The sequence below is a fragment of the Amblyraja radiata genome, chromosome 32 (assembly GCF_010909765.2).
Source record: "Amblyraja radiata isolate CabotCenter1 chromosome 32, sAmbRad1.1.pri, whole genome shotgun sequence".
Lineage (NCBI taxonomy): Eukaryota > Metazoa > Chordata > Chondrichthyes > Rajiformes > Rajidae > Amblyraja > Amblyraja radiata.
Genome location: NC_045987.1, coordinates 8,492,459 through 8,520,038, shown reverse-complemented (window position 1 = coordinate 8,520,038; position 27,580 = coordinate 8,492,459). Strand labels below are relative to the sequence as shown.

General features: G+C 39.6%; 1 protein-coding gene across 1 annotated transcript in view; it reads left to right on the top strand.

Moving 5' to 3' along the window:
* Positions 1–215: 215 nt before the first annotated feature.
* Positions 216–27,580, top strand: part of pkn3 (protein kinase N3) — a 31,459-nt gene continuing 4,094 nt past the window's right edge. Inside the window, exons 1-21 of the mRNA XM_033048962.1 lie at positions 216–397; positions 2,139–2,433; positions 4,216–4,370; positions 5,187–5,316; positions 5,951–6,090; positions 7,605–7,812; positions 8,349–8,531; positions 8,808–8,917; positions 9,778–9,921; positions 10,249–10,324; positions 10,717–10,882; positions 12,263–12,374; positions 13,304–13,389; positions 14,322–14,388; positions 16,390–16,481; positions 17,659–17,835; positions 20,188–20,250; positions 21,972–22,048; positions 24,189–24,331; positions 24,862–24,969; positions 25,112–25,192. Coding sequence (XP_032904853.1) covers positions 377–397; positions 2,139–2,433; positions 4,216–4,370; positions 5,187–5,316; positions 5,951–6,090; positions 7,605–7,812; positions 8,349–8,531; positions 8,808–8,917; positions 9,778–9,921; positions 10,249–10,324; positions 10,717–10,882; positions 12,263–12,374; positions 13,304–13,389; positions 14,322–14,388; positions 16,390–16,481; positions 17,659–17,835; positions 20,188–20,250; positions 21,972–22,048; positions 24,189–24,331; positions 24,862–24,969; positions 25,112–25,192 — 2,634 coding nt within the window. The 5' untranslated portion in view covers positions 216–376. The remainder of the gene's footprint in view (positions 398–2,138; positions 2,434–4,215; positions 4,371–5,186; positions 5,317–5,950; positions 6,091–7,604; positions 7,813–8,348; positions 8,532–8,807; positions 8,918–9,777; positions 9,922–10,248; positions 10,325–10,716; positions 10,883–12,262; positions 12,375–13,303; positions 13,390–14,321; positions 14,389–16,389; positions 16,482–17,658; positions 17,836–20,187; positions 20,251–21,971; positions 22,049–24,188; positions 24,332–24,861; positions 24,970–25,111; positions 25,193–27,580) is intronic.

The window sequence follows — 27,580 nt, the reverse complement described above, 5'->3', positions numbered from 1 at the left end:
AACCAAAGATCTTATAGCGGAAGATCTTTGATCCCAATGGTGTCAATCGCACCACCTGAGCCGTTGATGAACCACACCCCAGACCGCCGAGCTCAATCACCCCATCCACGCTTCGCCCCGCCCTTCGTATCCAATTGGTCGCGGCTGAGATGACTGACACCGCGTTATCCAATGGGCGCACGAAGCGAGCAGCCCGCGCTTTAAATTAGGGCGGGACTCGAGGGGGCGGTTATAGTGCACGGGGTTTAAAAATATTTTTTAAAAAGCCGTTAGACGGTATGTAAATAGTAAAGGCTTGGAAGGGGAAAAAAATAAAACAAAACACGTAAGAAGCAGCAGCAGCCGGAGGAGAATAACTGACAGTATCCGAGGCACGATGGCGGGAGATAGCCAACAGGTCAGGAATGGTCGCGGTGGCGACGGTATATCTTTGGTGGTCTCGGGGACTGGCAGATAACTCTCTTGAAGTTGAAGTATCCTCCCCGAAGTTAGACACAAAATGCTGGAGTAACTCAGCGGGACAGGCAGCATCTATGGAGAGAAGGAATGGGTCACGTTTCGGGTCGATACCCTTCTTCAGACTGAGTCGGGAGAGAGGGAGACTAGTAGAGATATGGAAGGGTACAGAGCATGTCGGGTGTGAAAAGGACAGAGCAGGGCCTGGTCGGCACTGAACCCATACAATTATGACTTTTGGACAGATATAGATAGGAAGGACGCAAAGTGTTGGAGTAACTCGGTGGGTCAGCCAGCATCTCGGGAGAGCATTTCGGCTCCGGACCCTTCTTCAGACTGACCTCTCCAGGGATACTGCCTGGCCTGGCGAGTTGTTCCACAGCGTTGCATTTTTATTTTGTAAACCAGCATCAGCAATTTCTTGTTTCTACTAGGTATAGGTGGCTATGGGGGGCAGATAGACAGATGGTTGAACGAAAGCCATGAATGAAAAAGAGTGAGTCACAGGATTGGAGGTAGACACAAAATGTTGGAGTAACTCAGCGGGACGGGCAGCATCTCTGGAGAGAAGGAATGGGTGACGTTTCGGGTCGAGACCCTTCTGAGTCAAAGGATCGATGAGTTGTGAATTGTGAAGCAAGAGGAAGGAATGCAGGTGGGAACAATATAGGTGCCAGTCCAGGTGGGACATGGGGAGTGGGGGAAATAGGTTGGGGTGGAGGGATGGAAGAAGGTTGGGGGGGAGGAGGGAAGAAAGTGAGGGGTTTGGGGTGAAGGGTTGTAATCACCTAAAATTGGAGAATACAATGTTCATACTGTTGGATAGGAAGAGCAATGGCCTCAATGCAGGCAAATGGCACCAGCCCAATCAATATGTCAATTTGGTTGGCATAAACAAGGTGGACTGAAGGGCCCGTTTCTGTATTGTGCAGCGCAATCATCCGATGAGTTTAGTCAAAATAAAACCAGACTTGGCGACTTTATGACTTTATAAATGGAAAATGCTTAGGGGATCAGGTAGAATAAAATTGAGCTAACTGCGCTACCCTTCCCTGTGTAATTGGAAGGAACATTTTGGTCATCTGCCTTAATAACTCGTTTTTATAGCTTGGAAGCAATGTATCCACTAAATCCACTAGTGGGCTCCACTAACTATCCTGGAGGTATGCCAATGGTGTCATATATAACATGTCAACCTGTGGATGTAACTTGCTGTTTTAGCAAAGTAAAACTTATTTACACTCGATATCACAAAAGATAGCACCTTAAAAAATTACTCCATAATTACTGAACTGATGAAGATACAAGAGACTGCAGATTCTGGAATTCCAAGCAAAAAACAAAGTGCTGGAGAATCCCAACAGGTCAGTCAGCTTCTGTGAAGGGAATGGGCAGATAACGTTTTGGATTGGGATTCTTCTTTGTAATCAGAATTTTTTTGGGGGTCTTTTTATTACGAAATTGATGTTAATCTGGTTTAGTGAGTGGTAGGTTTGCTTCTCAGTCAGAAGTTGTTATTAGCATTGTGTAAGGAGTTGATCACAATTTAGGCGTAGTACAACAAAACGGATAATACAATGCTACTTTCAGTAGAAACCTGGTATGCTATCTTCATTGAGTGGCAATTTAATTTGCAATATCACTGAAAATACACAACTGTTTGTTTTTTCATTTAAAATAAGGTGTCTCAGTTGTTGATGAGCCAAAGATTAGACCTGACACAAGGAGCTGACTTCTTAGATCCCAACATGCAGCAAAAACTGGAAGGAGTAAAAGGTCTGATTCGGCGTGAAATACAAAAGGAACTTAAAATCAAAGAAGGAACAGAGAACTTGCGCAAGGTAATGACAAATAAAAAAAATCTGGCACATGTAGAAAACATTCTAAAGAGCTCGAATCAAAAACTGGAACACCTGCATTGGGAACTTCAGGAGCTGAACGCACAAATTGTTGTCATGGATAGGGACAATCTGAGAGGTGAGTGCAAGTCTTGGACATCCTTTTCTGGAATATCATTGTTCAAAATAATGATTCGTTTTTAAAATTTGTAGTATTTTCCTTCATAAGCAGTTCTGTCGGTTGGACACATTTTGTTATATATGCTCTGTTGTTGATCTTGAGTTTGGCTGACTTGGTGGTTCCATGTGCCTGTCACTCTTTGTAGTGTAAGATGTAAATGTAGTTAAGTTGTGATCTTGGCTGGGTAGTTGGTGGGGTTGCAGTAGTTGGTTCCCTAATAAGGCACAAAAACATACTATTTTATCCATAAATAATCATGGAGCTTTTAATAATAATAATAATGCATTATTGGAACTTGGGGGTATTGTTCAGCTGAAATTGTTGTTTTCTTGATGTGTGGTAAAGTTGTCTCACTGATCTGTTGTAATTTAAAGTCAAAGCTTCCCCTTGCACTTCTTCATTAAACCTTGTCAACCTTGTTATTTCTCGGTGTGTGTGCCCACTCCACACATGTCCTTTGTACTGAAGTGTTGTGATATTGTATTTGAGTTCTACCATCCACAGGTTAAGGCTTTACAAGCCTTGTGATGGGTAGCAGGTTTCTCTATATTGTGTACGGTTTACAAAGAGCAGGTTCATTCATGTGGAAAGGGAACAGTTAGTAAATAGATGTAGGGGATTTTTAAGAAATGCATTTTATTTCACTAAATTGATTTGTGTACAGGCACAGCATGTCCTCCGGAATTTGCGGTAGTTATTTGTAATTAGACTATCTTATGGGCGGGCCAAATAACCCATTATAATTATGAACAATTTTAAGAGTTTTATTATCTTAGGCATTCTGCCATAGTGCAAACACTATGCAAAGTGTAAAACACAAATTGCTGAAGTAACCTAACAGGTCAGGCACCATATATGCAGAGAGACACAAGGAGCTGCAGATGCTGTGTAAAACAATATGAAGTGTATACTTCATGCCACCTTGTATTAATCTGCAAAGATGTGGGTGCATAACTTGTTTGATTCAACAGAGAACATGAAGGCAATCTAAATATTGGAATAATGTTGGTACAAAGGTAGCTAGACGTCTTCTATAACTGAGAAGTCTATTGCTCAGATCACTTGCTATAATACTTTGCTGCAGGACATGAAAGTAATTTATGACCGACATTGTAATCCAAGCACAATTCAGGAACAAACTTAATGAAGCTGTTGAGAATTTTGAAAAACTAATGTTACTGTATAGCTTAGATTTTCATTTGATTTTTCAATGTTGTGCATTGGCGCTGTGAATTCGTTGATTTGAGTAGGGTTGACAGTATAATAAACCTTCAAATTTTGCACGCAACTAAAGTAAATGTGGTATATCAAATTAACTGATACACCTAACAATTTATGCTAATACTTAATTAGCTGAATGTTTTTTAACTGGGAGGAGGATGTTGCTTTGCTTCGTGTCTGAGAAGCATCCGAAAACACTTTATACAGTGTACATTTTAAACATTTAGTGCAGTGAGCTAAAATAAACAGCATCTTTTTGTGATATTGTTCAGGAGAGTCCTCTTTTAACCTGGTGGGATCTTTATCAGGATTTGAACTTCTGCAGTATGCAGGCAATTTTGATGATTTAATGTCTTGTTGAAAAGTTAGTAAGATTTAAAATTGTAATGTTGCATGAAATGTTGTAATTTTAAAACAAAAATCATTTGTTTGATGCAACGGTTTTATATTATGGATGAGTCTGAATTTTATGGTGACTAAATGAAGTACCTACCCCAAACTAACATTTAATTTCCACAGATAGTGAATTATATCCAGACTCCTGTTGCTGGGAGCAGTGTGCATCACCACTGAACAATAGAATCGCAGCTCTAAAGAGACAGCTAAGTATTGAGTTGAAGGTGAAACAAGGAGCAGAAAACATGATCCTAATGTATTCAAATGAATCATCAAAGGTAAACTCACTACACACAAAGTTAACTGTCTGAGGTTTTCGAAGAAGATTCAAAATTTAGTAGAGTGCATTAGATAATGTTTCACATTGCAGCTATAGATTTGTTCATTGAGACACTCCTGGGTATTGCTTTTAATTACTTTGAGGAATCTTTAACGGGAAGGTAGAACCAGAGGGTTTGTTTGACAATGTAATTTATTCAGAATTAATGTAAAAGACAGAATGATTATAAATTGAGGCTTTTGAGTGATAAAATACAAATGGCAACGATTGGCAAAGATCTCATTGCTTGAGAAATTATATTTTGAAATTATAGATCTGACTTTCGATAAACTTGATATGTTTAAGTGATAGGTGCCGTGTTTTTGGTTTGGAGATGGTTTGTTAGCCAGTGGTAACTTATTTTTATGCTTCTACGCTGGGGAATTCTATCAATTCTGCAAACACCCCCCCCCCCCCCCCCCCACCCTTCTTAGTGATTTAGCCATTAGACTGCAGTATTTCACACTAAGAGGTAGTCCAGTTAAAATGTTTCTGAGTCAAATCAAATTCTGTGGATTATTTTTTCTCATTCATCTTCTGAGGGGAAAAAACTTTCTGTTATCTCTGGACTGCAGTAATCCATGATCTTATTGGTGTAGGTGTTCCCCTACTGGGGTTCACTAGTAGCAACTTTTCTCCTTGTTCCCACTTAAATGCAACTACACCAGGCAAAACACATTTGGCAATGTGAAGTCTGGTATTTTAATGTTAACAAGAAGTGCTTCATCTCAGCATGACATGCTTAAGAAAAAAATTATTCTGTGTTTGCTGTCAGGATCGTAAAATGTTAGCAACAGCACAGCAGATGTTGCAAGACAGCAAGATAAAGATTGATATAATTAGAATGCAGATCATCAAAGTAACTCGAACTAATGGAACACCTGAGGATGTCGGTGAAGGTCTAGGTAGGTACAGAAACTGGAACTGCATGTTAAAAAATGTAACTATTTCATGCAATTTCAAACATCTATTTGTAAATTTTGTGGGGATACAGAATATGTTCCATTTTGTCCCTTTGCCTTGTGCTTGTTAAAACTGCTTTGGTTGATGAGCATCTGGCTCAGAGTGCTGAAACTGCAAGTTCATGCTGTTGTGCGGAACCTTGTCACATGTCTTGCTGAAATCCATATATAGGTCTACAGCTCTGCCCTCGTCACTCTTTTTGGTCACTCTCATTTAAACTGCCCGTGTCATCTTAAAGCTATGCCCTCTAGTCTTCAAAGGCGTATGTTTCCTCTAAAATCAAATGCCAACAAAAAGCAAGGTTGTTCTTTCATTGACACTGACTCTAAATCCTAAAAGAACCCTCTCCAGTAGTAATGTGGAAGTACCTATGCCAGAAGGACTGCAACAATTGAAGAAGGAACCTCACCGCCACTGACTAGAAGTCAATAAGGACATGCACATTTTCCCGAAACGTTTTAAGTGATTTTACTGTCTGTTGACATCTTGGGCAAATATCAGTGGGATTTTTGCTTTATTAAATCGCATGTTAAACTGATATTGTATGATTTTCTACTTGTTCTGTGTTCAATCAAGGTACCATCAGCCCTCTGGAGCTGCGCATTGAAGAACTGAGACACCACCTCCGTGTTGAGTCTGCAATAGCAGATGGTGCAAAAAATGCAGTGAAATTTCTGGATGGAAGGAAGGATCAAGACAGGAGAGTACTGGCAGAGGTACAGTTATATTGTTCTTGAACAATTGCCCCAGTTGTGCTGAATTTATCTGTATTTATCTGAACACGTTACTTCACTTGGACGTTTACCATTTTTTGAATACGTTTATTAAAAATGGTGGGAATTTTTAAAGTTACAATTATGTCTTGAAGTTGTTTAACACAAACCAAAAGGTTGGAAAGTATCTTTGGGAGCATGATTGCAATTAACTACGTTAATGTGAAAATGTAAGAAAATTCCGTGGGGAAACTGCAAGTATTGCATTAACTGAACATCCCCATGGAAGGTAATGTGGGAATGATGCATGGGAGCAACTGATGATTGCTTCGGGGGGGGTTTAAAGAAGGAATTGAGTTTTTGAGTAGAGATTGGATTGTGGTAAATGTTTGCAAACCAATGTTAGACTACAGTTGAAATACAATAATTTGGAAAGGATTTCCAGTACAGAAGTTTTCCAAAATGACTGGGTAATAATGCAGTTATAAAGAATGAAGTAGCCTAAAGAAAACCCGATTATTTCTTAATAGGGACAAAATAGTCACGTAGAAAATTGATTCAAGAGGGGGTGACTTTTGTTCATGTAATGGGTCTTGAGACAAATAGAATGTTTTGCCAGAATGCAGAAAGGCAAGAGTATTAGCGACAAAGAGAAGTTGAACAGACTTGGATTGTTTTCCTTGGTGTGTGGAGGTTGAGGGGCGACCTGATAGAAGTATATAAAATTGAGAGGCATTAATAGACCTTTGCATAATGTATGTTTTCAGTAGTACGATACGATACAATAAACTTTATTCATCTTGGGAAGGAAATTGGTCTGCCAACAGTCACAGCACACAACAAGATACTCAAAAGCTTGAAATTGAAAGTGGGAGAAAAAAAGGACAAGCGACTGTTGGCTGGTTGCCCTATGCACAGCGTCTAAACCAGAACGAAAGAACAAACAAACGTTAGTAGTAATCGGTACAAAACTCAGTTGATATGGAATTGCACTGATAAGTTTAAAGTCTTTACTATTTTTTCAAAAAAATAACCCTTTTTACTGATCATCCATTTGTAAAAAAAAAAAATCAACCTTTAAAGTTTTCAACTTTTGAATTTGGACCAGTTTGCTTTATATGGTGAAGTGTTAATTTCATTATTTTTAAAGCTCTTATACAAATCTTTTGGAAAATGGTTGTGTAAAGATTGCTGTGAAATGCTGTAAGATCTTTTATCTGCCTGATCAGGTGTATACGGACCCTTTTATAATAGATTAAGGTTGGTATCTCTGCTGCTAAATCTCCATGATTTTGTTGCATTTGGACTCTTTTCACTTCTTTATGCTTCAGTCTCAACTTGTACCACGTCAGCTGTAACGGTCATTTCTGTCATTACCTACAGATGTTCTTCCAAATGGACAAAGAATAAATTGAGCATAAACACAAAAAGCTGGAGTCTACTTGTAAACAAAATGAAATGGCTCAATTTTTTTACAATATGTTTTTTTTCTTAAAGATATTTTGTTTTCACACTAGGCTCAATCACAATTGCAGGAGTCAGCCCAGAGAATGAACCTGCTTCGCATGTCACTGGAGTGCCGCTTAAAAGAGCTCCCTAATGATCATCCTGTTCAGGAAGTTATCAACGAAGAGCTGCAAATGGTGAATTCACCCTCGGTGGCATTAACGCATGTTGGTGCTTCATATCTCTCCATGGCTTTTATTAAATCGGCAGCACTCACAGGTAAAGGCTCTTATTTCCAAATGACCAAATAAAATGCTGTTGCACACCCCCCTTCCTGGAGGTGCTGTCACATACCTTTATTCTTAACACTACCTCATTTGGGTATTCCACTGTTGTATTTTTATTTGCACTATTTCAGATTGCACCACATACAATTCTGCACCATTTTGCTGTCTTGCATTAGTTGTTGTATTTATCATTACAGCTACACTCGGCCTCGTGTGACCAAATAATTTAATTGCTTCTTGGCATGTAACAATAAATGAATCTGAATCTAATGGGATGATTGTAAGCCTTTGTTAATATATCTTGTTGGCGATCACTGTGTAATGAGAAATTGAGATCATAGTTTTATTTCTCTCTCGTCTAACCCTGATGGGAACGCATCTGATTTTTCTCTGAGCTTTTCCAGAGCAATGTAGCTATGACTGATGCCAAGGTGACAATGCCTGTGGTTATGGTCAATAACTCCCCAATGGCGTAATGTGTTGATGACAATCTTTTTAAAACTTGTATTGCCTAATTTAATTCCACAGGGATATTAGAAGTGAAATTAATAAGGTGCCACCAACTTCTTGAAAATGTTCCAGTTTGTTTTTGGTTGGGAAATGCTTCCTCTAGTCCTGAAACACCTCTGTCATCTGTCAAGGCACGCACAGGAATGAATATTCATGGCCGTCATGCATTAAGTCGATATTTAAAATCTGAAGAGCCAAGTAGTGAGTATTTGGTTGTGCATTTTATTCTTGTGGGGTGGGAGGGAGGGGGTTTGCTTGTAAAATTTGAACTTCTTCTTGGGTACCTATGCCCTGCAGATTGCAGAAAAGTAAAATGACCCCCACACTTGCCAGCCTGCCTTCGGCTTGCTGATGGGTGATTTGGTATACTATTTAAGCAGGTACCTCTTTCCAATACTGTATTTAGTGGAGGACTGACACTTGAAGAAGCAGAAAATGTTTGGAGATTGAATTAACATTATATTTTTTTTACTTCAGCTGAAGTGAGTGCTATTCTGAAATTGGACAATCAAATCGTAGGACAAACACACTGGCGTTCAGTGAAGAATCAAGCATGGGATCAGATTTTCAGCATTGAACTCAACAGGGTACAATATTATTGATAATGGCAGTTCACCTCTAAACCAGCATGATTGAAATTTTGATTTGGGGATTATTGTTTTTTGAGTAGAGAACAGATTGTGGTAAATGTTTGGAAGCTAATGTTAGACTACAGTTGAAATACAATAATTTGGAAAGGATTTCCAGTACAGAAGTTTTCCAAAATGACTGGGGTAATAATGCAGTTATAAAGAATGAAGTAGCCTAAAGAAAACAAGATTGTTTCTTAATAGGGACAAAATAGTCAAGTAGAAAATTGATTCAAGAGGGGATGACTTTTGTTCATGTAATGAGTCTTGAGACAAATAGAATGTTTTGCCAGAATGCAGAAATGCAAGAGTATTAGCGACAAAGAAGTTGAACAGACTTGAATTGTTTTCCTTGGTGTGCGGAGGTTGAGGGGCGACCTGATAGAAGTATATAAAATTGAGAGGCATTGATAAACAGTCGTACCCTTTTTCATAGGATAATCTCAAGGACGTAGCTTTAAGATGAATCGGCAAAGTTTAAAGTAAATGTGCGGGGCAAGATTTTTATACAGAGTGGTGGTTGTCGGGTGGTGGTGGAGTCCACTGGACTTCCTCAACGTTTATTATTATTATTATTTTTTTTAATAATGAAGACTAATGCTGCAATAAAGTAAAAACCAAAGAATGTTTTAAAAACTAACCAAATTCATTAACTGTTAAGTAAACCTGTAACTTGTGTGGTTGGCTTACAAATAATGGTTATGGCCATTTTGTTTCTTTCAGTGCAATCTCTTTAACTTTATTTTTTAGTGGTAAAATGTTTAACACTGAATGTTGGTGCAATGTGAACACTAATGTTTAAATTTCCTACCATGTAGAATCGAGAGTTGCAAATTGCTGTTTACTGGCGGGATTGGCGAGAACTCTGTGCAGTAAAGTTCTTGCGACTTGAAGACTTTCTGGACAATCAGTGCCATGCGTTGACTGTGTGTTTGGAGCCACAGGGGATACTTCATGCAGAGGTAAGTTTGTTCTTTCTGTAGCTTGTAGACTTCATTGTGTGTGCTGCCATTATGGGTGAGCCAATTTATGTTGCAATGAGGGATATGTAGGAGCAGGCTGGGGAGATCAAGAATTTATCTCTCATTCAACGAGCTGTGCTCCTCACAGGTTCAAAATGGCATGGATGAGGTTGGAATCTGTAATTTGTCCAATTCTGACTTGCACTCTAAAAATACGTTATTTGAAACCAAGAGTCGTGTTAATTTTTTGTGTGTGTACGCAAGTACTGATTTGCAGCATGAATAAAAAGCTGTGTAAAATGCTCAACTATGTGTGGAACGTTGTAGGTGACCTTCTGTAATCCTGCCATTGATCGATGCCCAAAGCTACGACGTCAGAATCGAATCTTCCCCAAAGAGAAAGGTGGGCGCCATCAAATATTTTCTATGTACGTCAGTAATGTTTAAATACCAAATAAGATTTTTTTTAACATTGAATAGTTTGTTGTGGATCATTTCTGATGGTCAATTATAGGAATCTAGTGCATTGAATGGAAACAAACCTGTGGAAGTAGTAGGAAAGAACTGCAGATGCTGGTTTAAATCGAAGGTACACACAAAATACTGGAGTAACTCAGCGGGTCAGGCAGCATCTCAGGAGAGAAGGAATGGGTGATTTGTAACCCTCTGATTTGAATGTTTTTTCTTTTGAAGACGGGTCTCGACCTGAGGAAGAGTGGTTGTTTTGGTGCTGCTTGAAGTGTTTTTGGTACATATCTTCAGAAGGATTTCACTGAAGAACTTGCCTTTTCACAGGAAGAAACTTTCTTCGAGCATCACAGATGAACATCAATATTGCCACTTGGGGCCGTCTAATGATGAATATGCTGCCTCCTTGTAGCACCACACCAACAAGTCCACCGCAACCTCCAGATCACAGTTTCGCACGGCACCATTCCAACACCACGTCACCAGAATCAAGGCAAGTTGCACAAGGCACTCTCAAAGTATTCAGAAGGTCGATTGCATATGTGGTGGGAAGCGTTTGGAAAATGAGCTAATGTATTGGGTCAATGATCCTTTCTTGGAGAAAAGTTTCGTCTGATTTTTAAGCAAGTTCAGAGGCAAGGAAAACTTATAAGAGCAAGTAACTGGTTGGAAGACAAGATTTGATTGAATGATAAATGGGATGATTGGGTAAAGGTGGACTTGTAATAGAAAATAGATGGATCTAGAGGGACTAAAGATGACGAGCACAGTCGTTAGCATGCGGCACCCTGAGAAGAGAAAACACAAAAAAAAACAGTAGCCCCATCAGGCCTCAAGTCTTCCCTTCCATTCAATATGATCATGGCTGATCTATGCTGGCCTCAATCCTCCTTGTTCCCTCAACCTTCAAAACTTTGATTTTTAAATTATTTATGCACCATTATCATATCTAATAATTTGCCCTTTATCCTCTGGGGCAGAGAATTCCAGGGATTCATTACCTGCTGATTAACATTTTTGTAACCCTCTGATTTGAGTGTTTTTTTGTTTTTGTTTTTGTTTTTGTTTGTAGCTAGGTCTTGTGGCTGTCTTACTAGTGAAAATTTCTCAACATCTATTCTACAAAGTCCCTTCTGGATTTTCTGCTTGAATAGTGTCGTCTCTCATTCTCTTAAACTCCAAGGAATACAGACCCCAAACTGTTTATCCTCTTGGGAAAAGTCAGTCCTCTTATCCCAAAAATTAGACTGGGGAATCTCCTTTGGACTGCCTTCAATGCAGCTTTTTTAGGGCAAAGGGACCTAAACAGCACGGTATATTTTGATGTGGCCTCACTAACACACTGTACAATTATTTAATTAAAAAAAAAACCAAAAAAACCCTTCCTATTCTTAAACTCTAAACCATTTGCACTAAAGGCCAAAATGATGTTTGCCACCCAAATTATGTTTGATGTTTGACCTGCCTGGTGACTTTGGGTGTGCACTAAAATATTTGGACACCTCTGAACAACTCTCTTCGGGATGTAGGAGGAAACTTAAGCACACAGAGGGAACCCATATGGTCATACAGAGAACTTGCTGACATCACACAGACTGCATCCAATTCTGGATCGAACCCAGATCTCTGGTGCTGTGCTACCCAAATTGTGACAATACATTAAACACTATTGTGATGCCCTTTCTATAATTGCTATCCTGATTCCCGGAGGGAAGGGGTGATATTTGAATGCAGTGCTAATAATAGTGAAAGGGATCCTATGGAAAAAATTTGAACAAAAATAAGATCATTTTATAAAACTAACTCTCCAGACCTCCAAAACGTAATGTTTTTTGTTATCTTGATATTTATTAATTCTGTGCACATTACATAGGGACTTTACACCTGTCAACCTAAACTTCAGCCCAGAGCTTCCTCCCAAGCCAACTCGGATTTTTATAAATTGTGCCTCAGAAGAAAGGATGCTTTTATTGGCTGACAATCAGGTGAGAGGACAAAGCTACTAGTATAAATGATCTATAAAATAAGAATCTATGGAGCTCCATAGATGCTGCCTCACCTGCTGTTTCTCCAGCATTTTTGTCTACCTTTGATTTTCAAGCATCTGCAGTTCCTTCTTAAATATAAAATAAGAATGGTATGGTTTTACTTTGGTGTTGAAGGGGGGGGGGGGGGGGCAAAGGATTTAAGTCAAACATTTTAATTGCAGTAACACATTAACTTGTGAGAAATCGGGTAGATGATGAGCACAGGTGCTTTTCTAGATATTGCAACCAAATACATATACTAACAGGTCATTTCAGTTCTTTGAGTGCAAGCGATTACGTTAATATATTCAAGAGATTATGCTTCAAAATATATTTGAAGTAATATGAAGTACCTTAGGATTTTTCTGGGGAAATAAGACTAAAATCACTACAGCAAATACTTCAATTTAGATAGAGAAAAAAACATTCCATAAGAGCATTATCAAACAAATTATTGGAGAGCTGCACAAGATATTAGAACAGAAAAGCTTGGTCAATTCTGAATATTTCAAGGAACGCTACTCTTTTAAAGAAGGAATGAAAAGCATATCTTTATAGAATGAATCCCACCATGCAAGGCTGTACCAGCTGAAAGAATGGCAATCAAGGGTGGAATGATTTGAGGTCTGGGATATTCAAGACTGGAGATGGCAGAGTACAGATGCCTGTGAATTGTAGGGGCTGGAAGTGGGCAAGACCATAATTAAGTTTTGTTTGAGAATTTTGTGTGAGGTGTTATTAATTTGAGCCCATGTGGGTCAGGAAGTAAATGAGCTACCTGTACTTTTAAATATTTAGTTGCAATTATTTAACTACAATATACTCGTCTGTTTGACAGAATATCAAGAAAAGTAAAACACATTTTACTTTGTTTTTATAATATCTAGGATGTAGTTGAAAATGACACAGATATGATAACTCAACAGATTAACCAGTTTCCCGATGTATCAAATAAAGCTTGGTTTACACCCAGGTAAGGCCCTAATGTATGAAACATTGATAAACTAGACAGCTTGTTATATTGAATTCAACTTGGGTACAATTTTTGAGATTTTGTTACCTTTGACTGAATTGATTTGTCTTTGGATTTTTTTTTTTTGACCAAATGTCGATTGGCTCCTTTATATTTGTGTTACTTCCATAATCTTAAAGTGCCGATCTTTGTTTGCATTTATATCCTCCTCCTCTCCCCTTTTTATCCCTCCCCAACAAATGTCTTGTGTTGCTATTTCTTAAACACTTGTTATGGTATGTGATGTGTGGTTCCCTCCAGTACTTCATTCACTACCTTAAGTGATCATATGCTCGGCAAGGCCACCATCATAATCAAGGACCAGTCTCGCCCCGGTCACTTCATCTTTCCCATCTCCCATCAGGCATTGGGTACAGAAGTTTGAAAACTCGTATCTCCAGATTCAGGGACCGGTATCTTCTCGGCTGTAATCAGGCAACGGGACTATCCTCTCACCAATTAGAGCGGCCCTGACCTCCCATCTCCCTCATTGGAGACCTCCAAACTATCTTTAATCAGACTTTACTGGACTTTATCTTGCACTAAACGTTATACCCTTTTTCCAGTACTCTAGTGGGCGGCTTGATTATAATCCTGTGTAGTATTTTTGCTGACTGGATGGCACGCAACAAAAAAGCTTTTCACTGTACCTCTGTAGATGGGACAAACTGAACAAAAAAAACTACTTCATATATGAGCTTTGATAATAATTACCTCAAAGCTGCTCACTAGTGAAGAAAGAAACATACAGGAGTGAAACGTTTTATATTTTTCCTTTTTGAAGAGAACTGGCTTCCCTGCAGTTCCAAAAATTCCTGTTAAAACTGTCTAGCAGTTTCTTCTTGCCTAATGTTATTTGGTCCTTGCTAAAATGTTCTCTTATTCTTTTGCAGCCAACAGATCTTGCACATTGAAGATTTCAACTGTTTGACCCTGCTTGGACAGGGTCATTTTGGAAAGGTATGGGGTATATTTGCAATTTTCTATCTTTTGGAAAGCGAATTGTTCAATATCTTAATGTTAGTTACTACAAGTTGCATCTGCAGGTTCCAAAACAGATGTAATAATTTAGACAGTCTGAGGAAGGGTCTTGACCCAAAACATCTACTTTCCTTCTATCCAGAGATGCTGCCTGTCCCGTTGAGTTATGGGCCTGTCCCACTTAGGCGACTGCACAAGACTATACAGTCGCCACATGTTTGTGGGTGGTTGCCGGGAGTCGCCTTCATGGTCGTGAGGAGTTCCCGCATTCTGGGAACTAGTCGCGGCCTCATGGTGTTGAAAAATTAGCGGCGACTAGAATGAAGCCGCCTTGGAGAGTAGAGAGAATTCTCATGCTGTAGGTGAGTCACCTGGAGGTCCTAGTTGGTTGCCAGGAGGTTGAAAGTTCTTGTAGGTTGTAGCCGGTGCTGACCGGTGAATTTCATTGGCTCATTGGGGGGAAAAGACGTAAGCAGTAGTTTTTAGAACCAAGGATAACTGACATTGCAGCCCTTGAGTGAGATGATCAATTCCTGTGTAACTTTTACATGTTCATAACTTGAACACATCAACCATAAGAGAAATTTAAAGATTAACTAAATGATGCTTGATTTTTTTAAATCTAACTTTTTGATTAGTACTCTGAATATGGTCATAATTAGAATTGTTAGTGTGAAAATGTAGAAATCTATCTCTGCAGCAAGATAAGAATGAACACGATTCACAAATCCCATTTCAGTGATGCCTCACTTGGACAAAGTCTTTGTTCTCTTCTAAATCAGAGGTAGAACTTTTCTTCTCGCTGCTATCTTTTTTTAACCACCTAAAAGCACTTCAGGAGTTTTATTTTTGATACATGTCCCTCTCTCAAATTCTAATTGACCTATCCCCTCACACCTGATATTAAACACTAACATGAGAAATCTTTCTGAGTCCGACAAGCCAGCTGCTCGTTGTTTAGGTCAGTTCGGTGGCACAGCTGGTAGAGCTGCTGCCTCGCAGCACCACAGACCTGGGTTCGACCCTGACCTCGGGTGCTGTTTGTGTGCAGATTGCATGTTCTCCGTGTAGCAAGCTGGGTTTCCTCTGGATGCTCTGGACTTAGTGAGCTGAAGGGCCTGTTTGTGAGCTGTCTAAGCTAATAGGTGAAATTATGAACAGATCTTGGCTAGGACACGTCTTTCCTCCCAATCTACCACACCCCCTCACCACCCCAACCCCCTCCAAAAAAAGCTGTTTTTTTTCCCCCTTTACTGTAATGCTGGCATGAGAACTGAGGGACAATTTCAAGGTTCAGTTTTATGTTTAGTGTTTAAATGTAACTATCCCAAGCAGTAAAATTCAGTTATAACCTACTCTATTTATGATGATATTAATTATGATTCATATTTCTAGTCATTTCTGGCCTTAGTAGCATTTTAAAGCGTATTCTTCTGCCTTCTGAAATTAAATGAGGCATTTGGTGGTGCAATATCTATCCAATAAGCTGAGCACTCAAAGATTCTCTATTCATCCTCAAGACTTGCTTCATTTACTTAAGATAATAGAAACATTTAACATACTTGGAGGTGTAATGGTCTGTGATACTGAACCCAAGGCATTTAAAATATTTTGCTTTGGGATGGGTTTTCCCACCATGTAACTGTAAAATGAATATGTCTCAGACCAGCTGAGTCATGTGGATCAGAATTTTTTAAGTTTTTAATTTTTTTCTCGGCTGTCAGTCGTGTTATGTGCATGGAAGGAGAATAAGTCTTCATTTTGAAACTCTACAAATAGCTTGGTATCCTTGGATTGGGTGTGTAAACTTGTTTACACAACTTGTGTCCCCTGGAGAAATTTTGATGCAGAATTTAACTGTTATAAGAAATATGGTCTTTGACTTCCATGGAATCCTTTGGCACAACTGGGGATGTGGGGACCTTTCAGAAATTTGTTGCTATTGGTAGTAGTACTTCCTAACAGTTTGCTCTTTTCCAGGTGCTTCTTGCAGAATATAAGTTGACAAAAAAAGTGTTTGCTATTAAAGCTTTGAAGAAAGGAAGGATAGTGTTTCGAGATGAAGTAGACAGGTGAGTGTTTGCTACCCTTGCAATAAATTGTACCCAGGATGTTAAAATGATTTGAGTTGTATGTTAGAATAAATCTTAAGGCTTGGTTGACATTTTTAAATTCTTAAGGTCTTTGTAGCTGAAGGCATGGCTGTTCTTGGTGGAAGAATTATAACAGTAAATGCACAAGACCAAAATTTGAAAATGCAGTTGGGTCTAGAGACGATTTGGAGGAAAATGTATGGTGAAGGAATTTTAAAACAAAAATTAATTTAGTCACCAGTTTTAATGAGTTTTTACAACTTGAGTTTAAAGAATCACATGGAAGAAGCAGCCAGGACTTCTGGAAAGGCTAAGTCTTGAGGTGATAAATGGACGGATGAGGGATTTGGAAACATCCACTTGAGACCAAGTGAAGTTGGGTATCCAAGTATTACATAAATGTGATGAGTTTCTGCCCCTGCCACCCATTTGGGCAATGAATTCCATACCTTTATCCTCTGAGAGGAAAAATGTGTTGGTTTCTCCCCCCCTTCCACACCTTTTAATCATTTTAATATTTACTTTAAAACCCACACCCCTCCACTCTTTTTCATTTGATATTATTGTGTGCAGCATGTAGATGAGAAAAGATGGAGTTCAATGAAGGATGGGGCAGGAAGTGTGTGACTGACTACCAAAGGTTTTTGGGGTATGCAGCAGGTCAGGCAGTGTCCATGGAGAAACAATTAATATTTTCAGTTGATAAACTTGTCATCAGAATTGGAGATTATTGACCTGAAATTTTAAAACCACTCCTCTGCACATGCTCCCTGACCACTTACTAATTTTATTTCAGATTTTAAGTATCTCCATTTGTTTTTGCTCTTTGACTGACTAAGACTGGATAAATAGAAAAGGAATTTGGGGAGTACAGTTTTATTGGAAGGTACGGTGAGCGGTTGCAAAGACTGCAGACAGGTCAAGTAGACCAAAAGAACATTGTCTCAATGAAATATTAGTGACTTTGGGTCGAGTTGGAACTAGGCTTTTACCTTTGCTGAACTGTATATTGATCCTCTTTGCATTATTAACAGTTAACCAGTTTTGTTTCTAAGTTTTAGTAAAATACTGTTTGTTGTTTAATGACTGGCATGTAAATGAAGATTGCTAAAACTCTTCACTCTTCTATTAACCTGTTGCTGTGTTGAATTTTTAGCCTGATGTGCGAGAAAAGAATCTTTGAAACTGTGAGCTCTGCTCGACACCCTTTTCTAGTGAACCTCTTTGCCTGCTTTCAAACCCCAAATCATGTTTGCTTTGTGATGGAGTATGCACCTGGAGGGGACCTGATGAACCACATTCACTCCAATGTCTTCTCAGAACCCCAAGCTCGGTAAGTTAGCGAGGCGCATTTGGAGTATTGTGTTTAGTTTTGGTTATTCTGCTATAGGAAGGATGTTATTAAGCTGGAAAGAATGCAGGGAAGATGTATAAGGATGGCTTCAGGACTTGGCCTGAGCTTTAAGGAGAGATTGGGCAAATTAGAGCTCTCCTCCTTGGAGCACAGGAAGCTAAGAGGTGTTCTTATAGAGGTGTATAAAATCATGTGGAGAATTGATAGGGTGAATGCACAGTAGTTTTTGATTCCCCTACTGTGGGTAAAAGAAAGGACATTGGTTTAAGGTGAGAGGGGAAATCTTTAATAGCAGCCTGACGGGCAACTTTCACTCTGAGGGTAATGGGTATATGGAATAAGCTGCCAGGCGACGCAGATGAGGCAGGTACAATAAGAACATCCAAAAGACACGTGGACAAGTACATGGATAGGAAAGGTTTTTAGGGATATGGGGCTGAAAGGCCTGTCGCCATGCTGTATGACTGAATCCGAATGGTCCTCTAGAATTTGGCACCTGATCCTATCCACAGTGTTGTGATGTGGACATTAGGGGGCAATCTGCATATCTGGTGAAACATGGGTATAATTTAGCAGGAGTTCTGGAATGGATCTGATAACTCTTAGCTCATGAGTTCCAAATTGCAATTTTAGAAGTTTGTAGTTTTCAGTATTGAGTTTTAGAACTGATGGTCAGTATAAACTCAAACCAAGGGTTCAGGGATGGACATTAAATTCTGGCCCTCACAGCAATCCCTACGTTCTGGGTAAATAATTTAAAATCCTTTTGAACGGAGTATTAAGTATTACTCTGGCATGAAAAGGAACATTGATGGGCATCTTGGCCATGAAAGCTCATTCCGTAGTTTAGCAGTATAATGTGAATGAACTCTCATTTACAATCCATCTTGGCCATTTTTCATCAGTTGCAAAGGACATTCTGTGCCAGAACAAACTTCAAATGGTTTGCTGAGACTTTACACCTGTATATAATGTGGTCGTATCTTCTTCCATCAATAAAATACCAAGGCACTGGATGAATTGCACCGAAATCATGCTTGTTACAGATGCAAGTCCTAAAGGAGGACAGTTTTGTGATGGAAGAAATGTTTTCTGGCATCTACCTTAACATTTGTCATTACACTTTTTTTCTAATGTACGCATCCACCACAAAATGATAATTTTGATTTGTTTATCTTTAATTCATCTCATCCATCAATGTTTAAAACGTGTCTCACCATAGCCAGTTTTCATTTGAACTCCAATTAGTTGGAACTTCTAATGGTTCTTGTGCCTCTGATTAAATTTGTCATAAATAGAAAAGTAAATTGAATGATGGGATGAAATAGTTTAGCTACCAAAGAGAATTGATGCACTTGGACTATGTTCTCTCCATCTATGGGTTTAGGAGGAAATCTGATTTGGGTTAGAAAATAATAAAGTCACAATGCTCCCCAATAGATTAGTCCAGCATGAGAATACTTTTATTGTGAAACTAATAAAATGTATGTGAAAAGTTTATATTTAATAAAATAAAGAAATACAGGAATGTAATTCTTACAAGACCATGTATGTAGAATGAATTGAGATGGTTTATTTTTTAAAGAAAATAGATACAAAGATATTGCAGAATGTGGAAACATGGAATTAAACTTTGGGATGGCACAACTAATGTCACTGTCTCAGTGCCTGCAATCTGGGTACACTGATAACCTGGTGCTGTCCTGTGGAGTACCCTCTCTGCCACATGAGTTTCCTCCCACGTCCCAAAAATGTGATGGTCGGTAGGTTAATTGGCCAACAGTGTACAAGGGGGTTGGTAGAATTAGGTCAAAGTGATGAGAATATGGGAAGAGTATTAAAGTGGGATTAATAGAAACATAGAAAATAGGTGCAGGAGTAGGCCATTTGGCCCTTCGAGCCTGCACTGCCATTCAATATGATCATGGCTGATCATCCAACTCGGTATCCTGTACCTGCCTTCTCTCCATACCCCCTGATCCCTTTAGCCACATCTAACTCCCTCTTAAATATAGCCAATGAACTGGCCTCAACTACCTTCTGTGGCAGAGAATTCCAGAGATTCACCACTCTCTGTGTGAAAAATGTTTTTCTCATCTCAGTCCTAAAAGATTTCCCCCTTATCCTTAAACTGTTATGTAGGATTTTTTTCAAATGGATTGATGTGGCCTGTTGCTCTGCTGCATTTTTCTGGCTGTAAAAAGATAAAACCCTACTGGGAAATTGTGTATTAGAATGAAATAACTGACTTGTTTTGTTGATAAATACTTGTCATGTTTTTCCTTTATTCATTATTAAGTTGATTTTGAGTTATCTGCTTTGTTTCCCCAGGTTTTATTCGGCCTGTGTAATTCTTGGCTTGCAGTTTCTACATGAAGAAAAAATAGTTTACAGGTAACCTTGGCTTAAATACACAAACATTTTTTCCTTTTATTTAAACGTGCACGCAAATACTTTTGAAGGATCTGTATATACAGGTGATCTAAAAATATTCTCCTTAAATCATTAGACATTCATTCGGTAAACTGAAGTTCACAACCCAACCTTTGTACACCAGCTGACCTATTCCAGGCAAACTCAATTTCTGCCTCTAGTTGGAGGGTGCTCTGCTATAATAAGAGTTCTCTCAACCCCATGCATAAAACGGGGGTGCATGGGAATATGTCCTTTGGCCCACACTGTCTGTGCTAATTATGATGCCAAATTAAGCAGAAGACGTCTGAAGAAGGGTCTCGACCCGAAACGTCACCTATTCCTTCACTCCATCGATGCTGCCTCACCCGCTGAGTTTCTCCAGCATTTTTTTTTTTTTCCCTTTTTTTTTTCCAGCATCTGAATTTCTTTCTTAAACATGCCAAATTAAACTAACTCCATCTGAAATGTATGTTCCACGTTCATGCATTAAGTGCCTGTCTGAATGCCACAAGTGCCTGACGACAGGGTCCTACCTACCCTCATGGCAGCATATTCTAGGCATTTACCACTTTTTTTAAAAATTGCCTTTATAGTTTTTGTTTTAAATTTTCTCCCTCTCGCCTTGAAGCTGTGCTCTTAGGTATTTGGAACCTCTACCATGGGAGAAAAAAACTTTGTCCACCTACTTTGTCCATTATTTTATAAACATCTGACAGGTCACCCCTTTGGCATCTAATCCAGAGAAAGCAGACCAACCTCTACTTGTAGCTAATACCAAGTAATTCAGGCAACCTTCTTGCATCCTCTCCAAAGCCTCTACATCTATTCTGCAATGTGGCAATCAGAATTGCACACACTATTCCAAATGCACCCTAACCAATTTTTTGTATAGATATAACATGACTTCCTGACTCTGGTACTCCATGACCCAACCAATGAAGGCCAGTATGCCAAATCGTTGTCACCTACACTATCTAATTTCAAGCAATGAACTTGAACCTCAAAATCCCTCCCCTACATCAATGGTCTCAAGGATCCTGTTATTTATTGCATACTTTATCCTTGCATTTGAACCCTCAACAACATTTTGCACATGTCTGAACTAAACTCCAACTGTCATTTCCTCACCCATATCTCTAATTCATCTCTATCCTCTGAAAACCTAATTCACTATCCATCAATTTTTGTTATCTACAAACTTACTGATCAGATCATCTACATTTTTATCCAAGTCGCTTTTACATATCTCAAACAAGGGGCTTCGGCATTTATACTTGCAAAAAATTGCTGATCACAGACGTTCGATGGAAAAGCACCCCTCCACTACTATGCTCTGTCTTCTGTGGCCAACCAATTTCTACCAAGTCACCTATGCTTGTGGTGTGTAGGAAAGAACTGCAGATGCTGGTTTAAATCAAAGGTAGACATAAAATGCTGGAGTAACTCAGCGGAACAGTCAGCATCTCTGGAGGGACAGAATGGGTGACGTTTCGGGTCAAGACCCTTCTTCAGAATATTGTGCATCAGCCTACCATGAGGGACCTTGTCAAATGACTTGAGGAAGTTCACGTGAACAACATCTACTGCCCTATCCTTTATCAATCATTTTTCTCACTGCCTCAAACTTGATCAAGTTTGTAAGACATGACCTGGTCTGACCATCCCTTATCATCTGACATCACTTTTTGCCTCTTTTGCAGGGATCTGAAGTTGGACAATTTATTGATGGACGCTGAAGGTTATGTGAAAATTGGTGACTTTGGACTTTGTAAAGAGGGTAAATTTCCTGGTTTTCCTTGAGTTGTTCAATATATAATTTAACGGTAGATGCATAGCTCAATAGATGGTGATCTGCTTTGCCTTTCTTGCAATTTTGGTTTCTCTTTGCCTCTGCATGGCATTTATAAATCTGTGGAGCAAAGGTGTAGGATTAAATTTGAGAAACTGAGCATATTTTATTTCTGTGACAATTAGTTTTCAATTAGACAATCAAGCCAACAGCCTGACCATAAATACAGTGGGAAGAGGGGAAAAGAGAAAAAAATCAAAGTAGCCATTTCAGGCAATTACTCCATCTGTGATTATGTTCATATTACATAAGAGAAGTGGAACATCATCAGTCTTGACCTGGATGTTCCATGTTTGAATTCCCCGAAGCCATCGACTGTCTTGGCTAAAAATGAATGGCTGTGTGAATGAGGTATTGGAGAACCTAACAAGAAATTCGTGATTTTTATCTAAGGAAGGTACATTGGAAGATTATTCTAAGATATGGGCAAAAGACAAGGTGCTGGAGGAACTCGACAAGTCCGTGGATGGAAATAGACATTTTGGGTTGGAACCCTTCAGACTGATGCTATAGAAGGGAGATAGCTGGTTGAAAGAGGTGGGGGGGGGGCAGGGGCAGAGGTGGGCAAGAGCTTGCAAGTGATGGGTGGATACATGCAAGGATGTATTGATTGGCAGATGAGGCAGAGAAGTGGGAAATAATAACCAAGGTTAGGTGAAAAGGGGAGAGGAAAGAAAGTATGGGGCTGAGAGGTGGATAGGTGAGAGGTCCTTCTCCACTCTGAAGGAGGAAGACTGACTGAACTTTATTGCCTTCCATCACAGTGATCACTGGTGGATGTTTATGTTAAGTTCTATTGTGTATTGTGTTTTAATTGTATGGCTGCATGGTAACTCAAATATCAATGTACCTAAATTTGTGCATGTGACAATAAGTGTGAACTTGAACTTGAGACTCCTGACCTGAAACATTGGTTGAAGGAAATGGACAGGCAATGTCGCCAGGCCTGCTGTTTCTCCAGTTTAAAAAAATATATAAACGGAATCAGGCCCGTACGAAGCTTTTCAAAAAGGGGGGTGGCATGACAGGATTGCAAAAAAATTATTTGAAATAATGTGTGCGGGGTCCAGGGCCCGCTTAAGGGCCCTGGAAGCTCTGGGGTTTTAGATGCGCTCTGGTGCATTCTGAGCCTTATTTTGGAGCATTTTTCACCAAATTTATAACCAATATTTCAGAAATTAACAGGAATCTGAGGTAGCTTTTTCACACAAAGGGTGGTGGGTGTATGGAACGAGCTGCCAGAGGAGGTAGTTAAGGCTGGGACTATCTTAATGTTTAAGACATTTGGACATGGATAGGACAGGTTTAGATGGATATGGGCCAAACGCGTGTGAGTGGGACTCGTGTAGAAGGGACATGTTGGTCGGTGTAGGCAAGTTGGGCTGAAGGGCCTGTTTCCACATTGCATGTAGATAAGTAGGGCAGATTTGAAAGAAGAGTGAAATGTAAAGGCAGAGGGGTTTATGGGTGGAAAGGAACATAGGAAAGGAAGGGGGATGGTGGGCTTGGGCAGATGGGTGAAGGGAAAATAGACACAAAGTGCTGGAGTAACTCAGTGGGTCAGGCAGCATCTGTGGAGAACATGGATAGGTGATGTTTCACAGTGCTGGAGTACCTCAGCGGGTCAGGCAGCATCTTTGGAGGAAAGGTATAGATGATATTTCAGACCCTTCTTCAGTAATATTCATGATGTGACATGTATAGACATTCCTGAATGTTACCCAAACCATCGTGAGCTACTTTGTGATGGTGCTTGCCCTCTCCTATAATGTCTCTGCTGCCTTGGGTGATGCAGGACAGGACACAAGCTTTGGGACACGGTGTGCAGCTGTTGCAGTCTGTCCCAGCCTGGTAAAAGTGAGGATGGCAGTGGAAAGATTTGTAGACATGGGAGTGTATCAACACTTTTTTTGCAGCTAAGCACTGCCTGAAGCCCATGAGAGTGGTTGTGAGAATTTTTTATAAAGGAATTGAACAGTTTCAAGGATTGAGATTACCTCAGCTACTGTTTTCCATATGTATATCTTAACAGTACACTTTATTGTAATTAAAATCATTGCATTTGCAGAAATGGGTTTTGGTGATCGCACAGATACATTTTGTGGAACTCCTGAATTTCTGGCTCCAGAACTACTCACGGATACCTCCTACACTCGAGCGATTGACTGGTGGGGTCTGGGAGTCCTCATTTATGAAATGCTTGTGGGAGAGGTGAGATCTTCACTTCCTTGATCTGGGTACTGTGGGATTACTCCTGTGATGGCCCTTTCCAGTGTGGATGGTTTTGGATACAAGGAGATGCTGAGCACTGTTGGCATTTAACATGATAAAAAAAATTGTTGAAATTGAGGGGTGTTCTTTGGTGCCTTTCTCAAGTCTACAATAACAGGCTCGGAGCAAACATTCACTCTTTACCTCAAGCTGGAAACTACTTGTGTTTTAAAAAAAAAAATAGAAGTAATGTTTCTGGGGATAAAATATAATTAAGTTATAAGAAAGCTTTGAAAATACTCAGCTGAAATTGTGCCGGCTCTGTCAACAATCTTGAACCATCTATGATGAGGTTGATTTTGCCTGTATGTTGTTCTCTCCCAATGGCAAATTTTATGAGAGCTTCAATGACGAAGTGTGCAGTCAAAGAAATTGAAGAATAAAGCTGCTGAATTTCAGTTTATTTACACTTCTAAGCCTACTATCTACGGTCCTAACGTGGCAGTATGTTTTGTTTGATTTGCTTGTAGTGCCCTTTTCCAGGAGATGATGACGATGAGATATTTGACAGCATTGTTAATGATGAGGTACGCTACCCACGATTCCTATCAACTGAGGCGATTTCTATCATCAGAAAGGTCAGTTGAACTGACTAGTTAATATTTGCAGGTTGCCGTTCTGGGGAGAAGAAAGTGACGTTAAGAAAGGGAAAAAAAAATATCAATGCTGACAGCTTTTTCTTACTCCTTCTCCACCACACCCTTGCAATACTTTTTCCAGCTGCTGAGAAAGAATCCAAAACATCGTTTAGGCACCGGTGATCAGGATGCAGAGGAAGTGAAAAAAGAAATGTATTTTGTGGTGAGTAATGAACACAATGATTGGGAGATGACGTAGAGTAAATAACTTGCATCGGGCATTTGAGACTGGAAGCAATCACCAAGTTTCAGAATTCCCACTGGACTATTATCTCCACAGTGAACTGGCACAAGCATTTGTGTTTAAGCACTTGGTCTGATAACCTGCCAAGGATACAGCAGGTATAATTTCAATGTCTGTAGCTGGAACAGAAGTTGAAAAATGGGATAGGAAGCAGCAGATTTTAGGAGAATGTGATCAAAAGAATGAAATAGGCTGGCAGATGAAATGTTATCCAGTTACTTGTTAAATGATCAACGTTTAAAGAATGGGGCGAGGCATATAATTAAAATGGTACTTAAAAAAAAGAAAACTTAGGGACAGGGCAACATCTTCAGATTTCAGGCCTTTTTATGTGAACTTTTAAAGATGGGGGGGGAAGCAGAACTGCGGATAAACATCAGAGTTGTATCTGTGATGGGCTAAATGGCTGACTACTGACATTCACTGACATTTTGAATAACCTATTGCTACAGTTAATGTACCACCTCGGGTACTGTGAAACGTGGATGGCATTGTTGCCTTGCCATATCCCAATATAATGGAGATATCTGGAGCAAATGTCAACTAGGAGCTACACAGAATGGGGAAAGTTAACCTTCAATTCTCCTATCCACTTTGTTTCATCTTATATCTAGCTGTAGAGTAGGTTTCAATAGCCAAATGAATGAATAAACTAGATGAATATTATGAAGTACTATTCATGGAACAGGCAAGTAATCCTAAACAAAGGCAAAACCGTTGTAATGGGTGACTTCAATCTACATATAGATTGGGTGAATCAAATTGGCAGGGGTGCTGAGGAAGAGGATTTCTTGGAATGTATGCGGGATAGTTATCTAAATCAACATGTAGAGGAACCAACGAGAGAGCAGGCTATTTTAGACTGGGTATTGAGTAATGAGGAAGGGTTAGTTAGCAGTCTTGTTGTACGTGCCCCCTTGGGCAAGAGTGACCATAATATGGTTGAGTTCTTCATTAGGATGGAGAGTGACATTGTTAATTCAGAAACAATGGTTCTGAACTTAAAGAAAGGTAACTTTGAGGGTATGAGACGTGAATTGGCCAAGATTGACTGGCAATTCATTCTAAAAGGGTTGACGGTGGATATGCAATGGAAGACATTTAAAGACTGCATGGATGAACTACAAAAAATTGTTCATCCCAGTTTGGCAAAAGAATAAATCAGGGAAGGTAGTACATCCGTGGATAACAAGGGAAATCAGGGATAGTATCAAAGCGAAGGATGATGCGTACAAATTAGCCAGAAAAAGCAGCATACCGGAGGACTGGGAGAAATTCAGAGACCAGCAGAGGAGGACAAAGGGCTTAATTAGGAAAGGAAAAATAGATTATGAAAGAAAACTGGCAGGGAACATAAAAACTGACTGCAAAAGTTTTTATAGATATGTGAAAAGAAAGAGATTAGTTAAAACAAATGTAGGTCCCTTGCAGGCAGAAACAGGTGAGTTGATCATGGGGAACAAGGATATGGCGGACCAATTGAATAACTACTTTGGTTCCGTCTTCACTAAGGAAGACATAAATAATCTGCTGGAAATAGCAGGGGACCGCGGGTCAAAGGAGTTGGAGGAATTGAGTGAAATCCAGGTTAGCCGGGAAGTGGTGTTGGGTAAATTGAATGGATTAAAGGCCGATAAATCCCCAGGGCCAGATAGGCTGCATCCCAGAGTACTTAAGGAAGTAGCTCCAGAAATAGTGGATGCATTAGTAATAATCTTTCAAAACTCTTTAGATTCTGGAGTAGTTCCTGAGGATTGGCGGGTAGCAAACGTAACCCCACTTTTAAAGAAGGGAGGGAGAGAGGAAAACGGGGAATTACAGACCAGTTAGTCTAACATCGTTAGTGGGGAAACTACTAGAGTCAGTTATTAAAGATGGGATAGCAGCACATTTGGAAAGTGGTGAAATCATTGGACAAAGTCAGCATGGATTTACAAAAGGTAAATCATGTCTGACGAATCTTATAGAATTTTTCGAGGATGTAACTAGTAGCGTGAATAGGGGAGAACCAGTGGATGTGGTGTATTTGGACTTCCAGAAGGCTTTCGACAAGGTCCCACATAAGAGATTAGTATACAAACTTAAAGCACACGGCATTGGGGGTTCAGTATTGATGTGGATAGAGAACTGGCTGGCAAACAGGAAGCAAAGAGTAGGAGTAAACGGGTCCTTTTCACAATGGCAGGCAGTGACTAGTGGGGTACCGCAAGGCTCAGTGCTGGGATCCCAGCTATTTACAATATATATTAATGATCTGGATGAGGGAATTGAAGGCAATATCTCCAAGTTTGCGGATGACACTAAGCT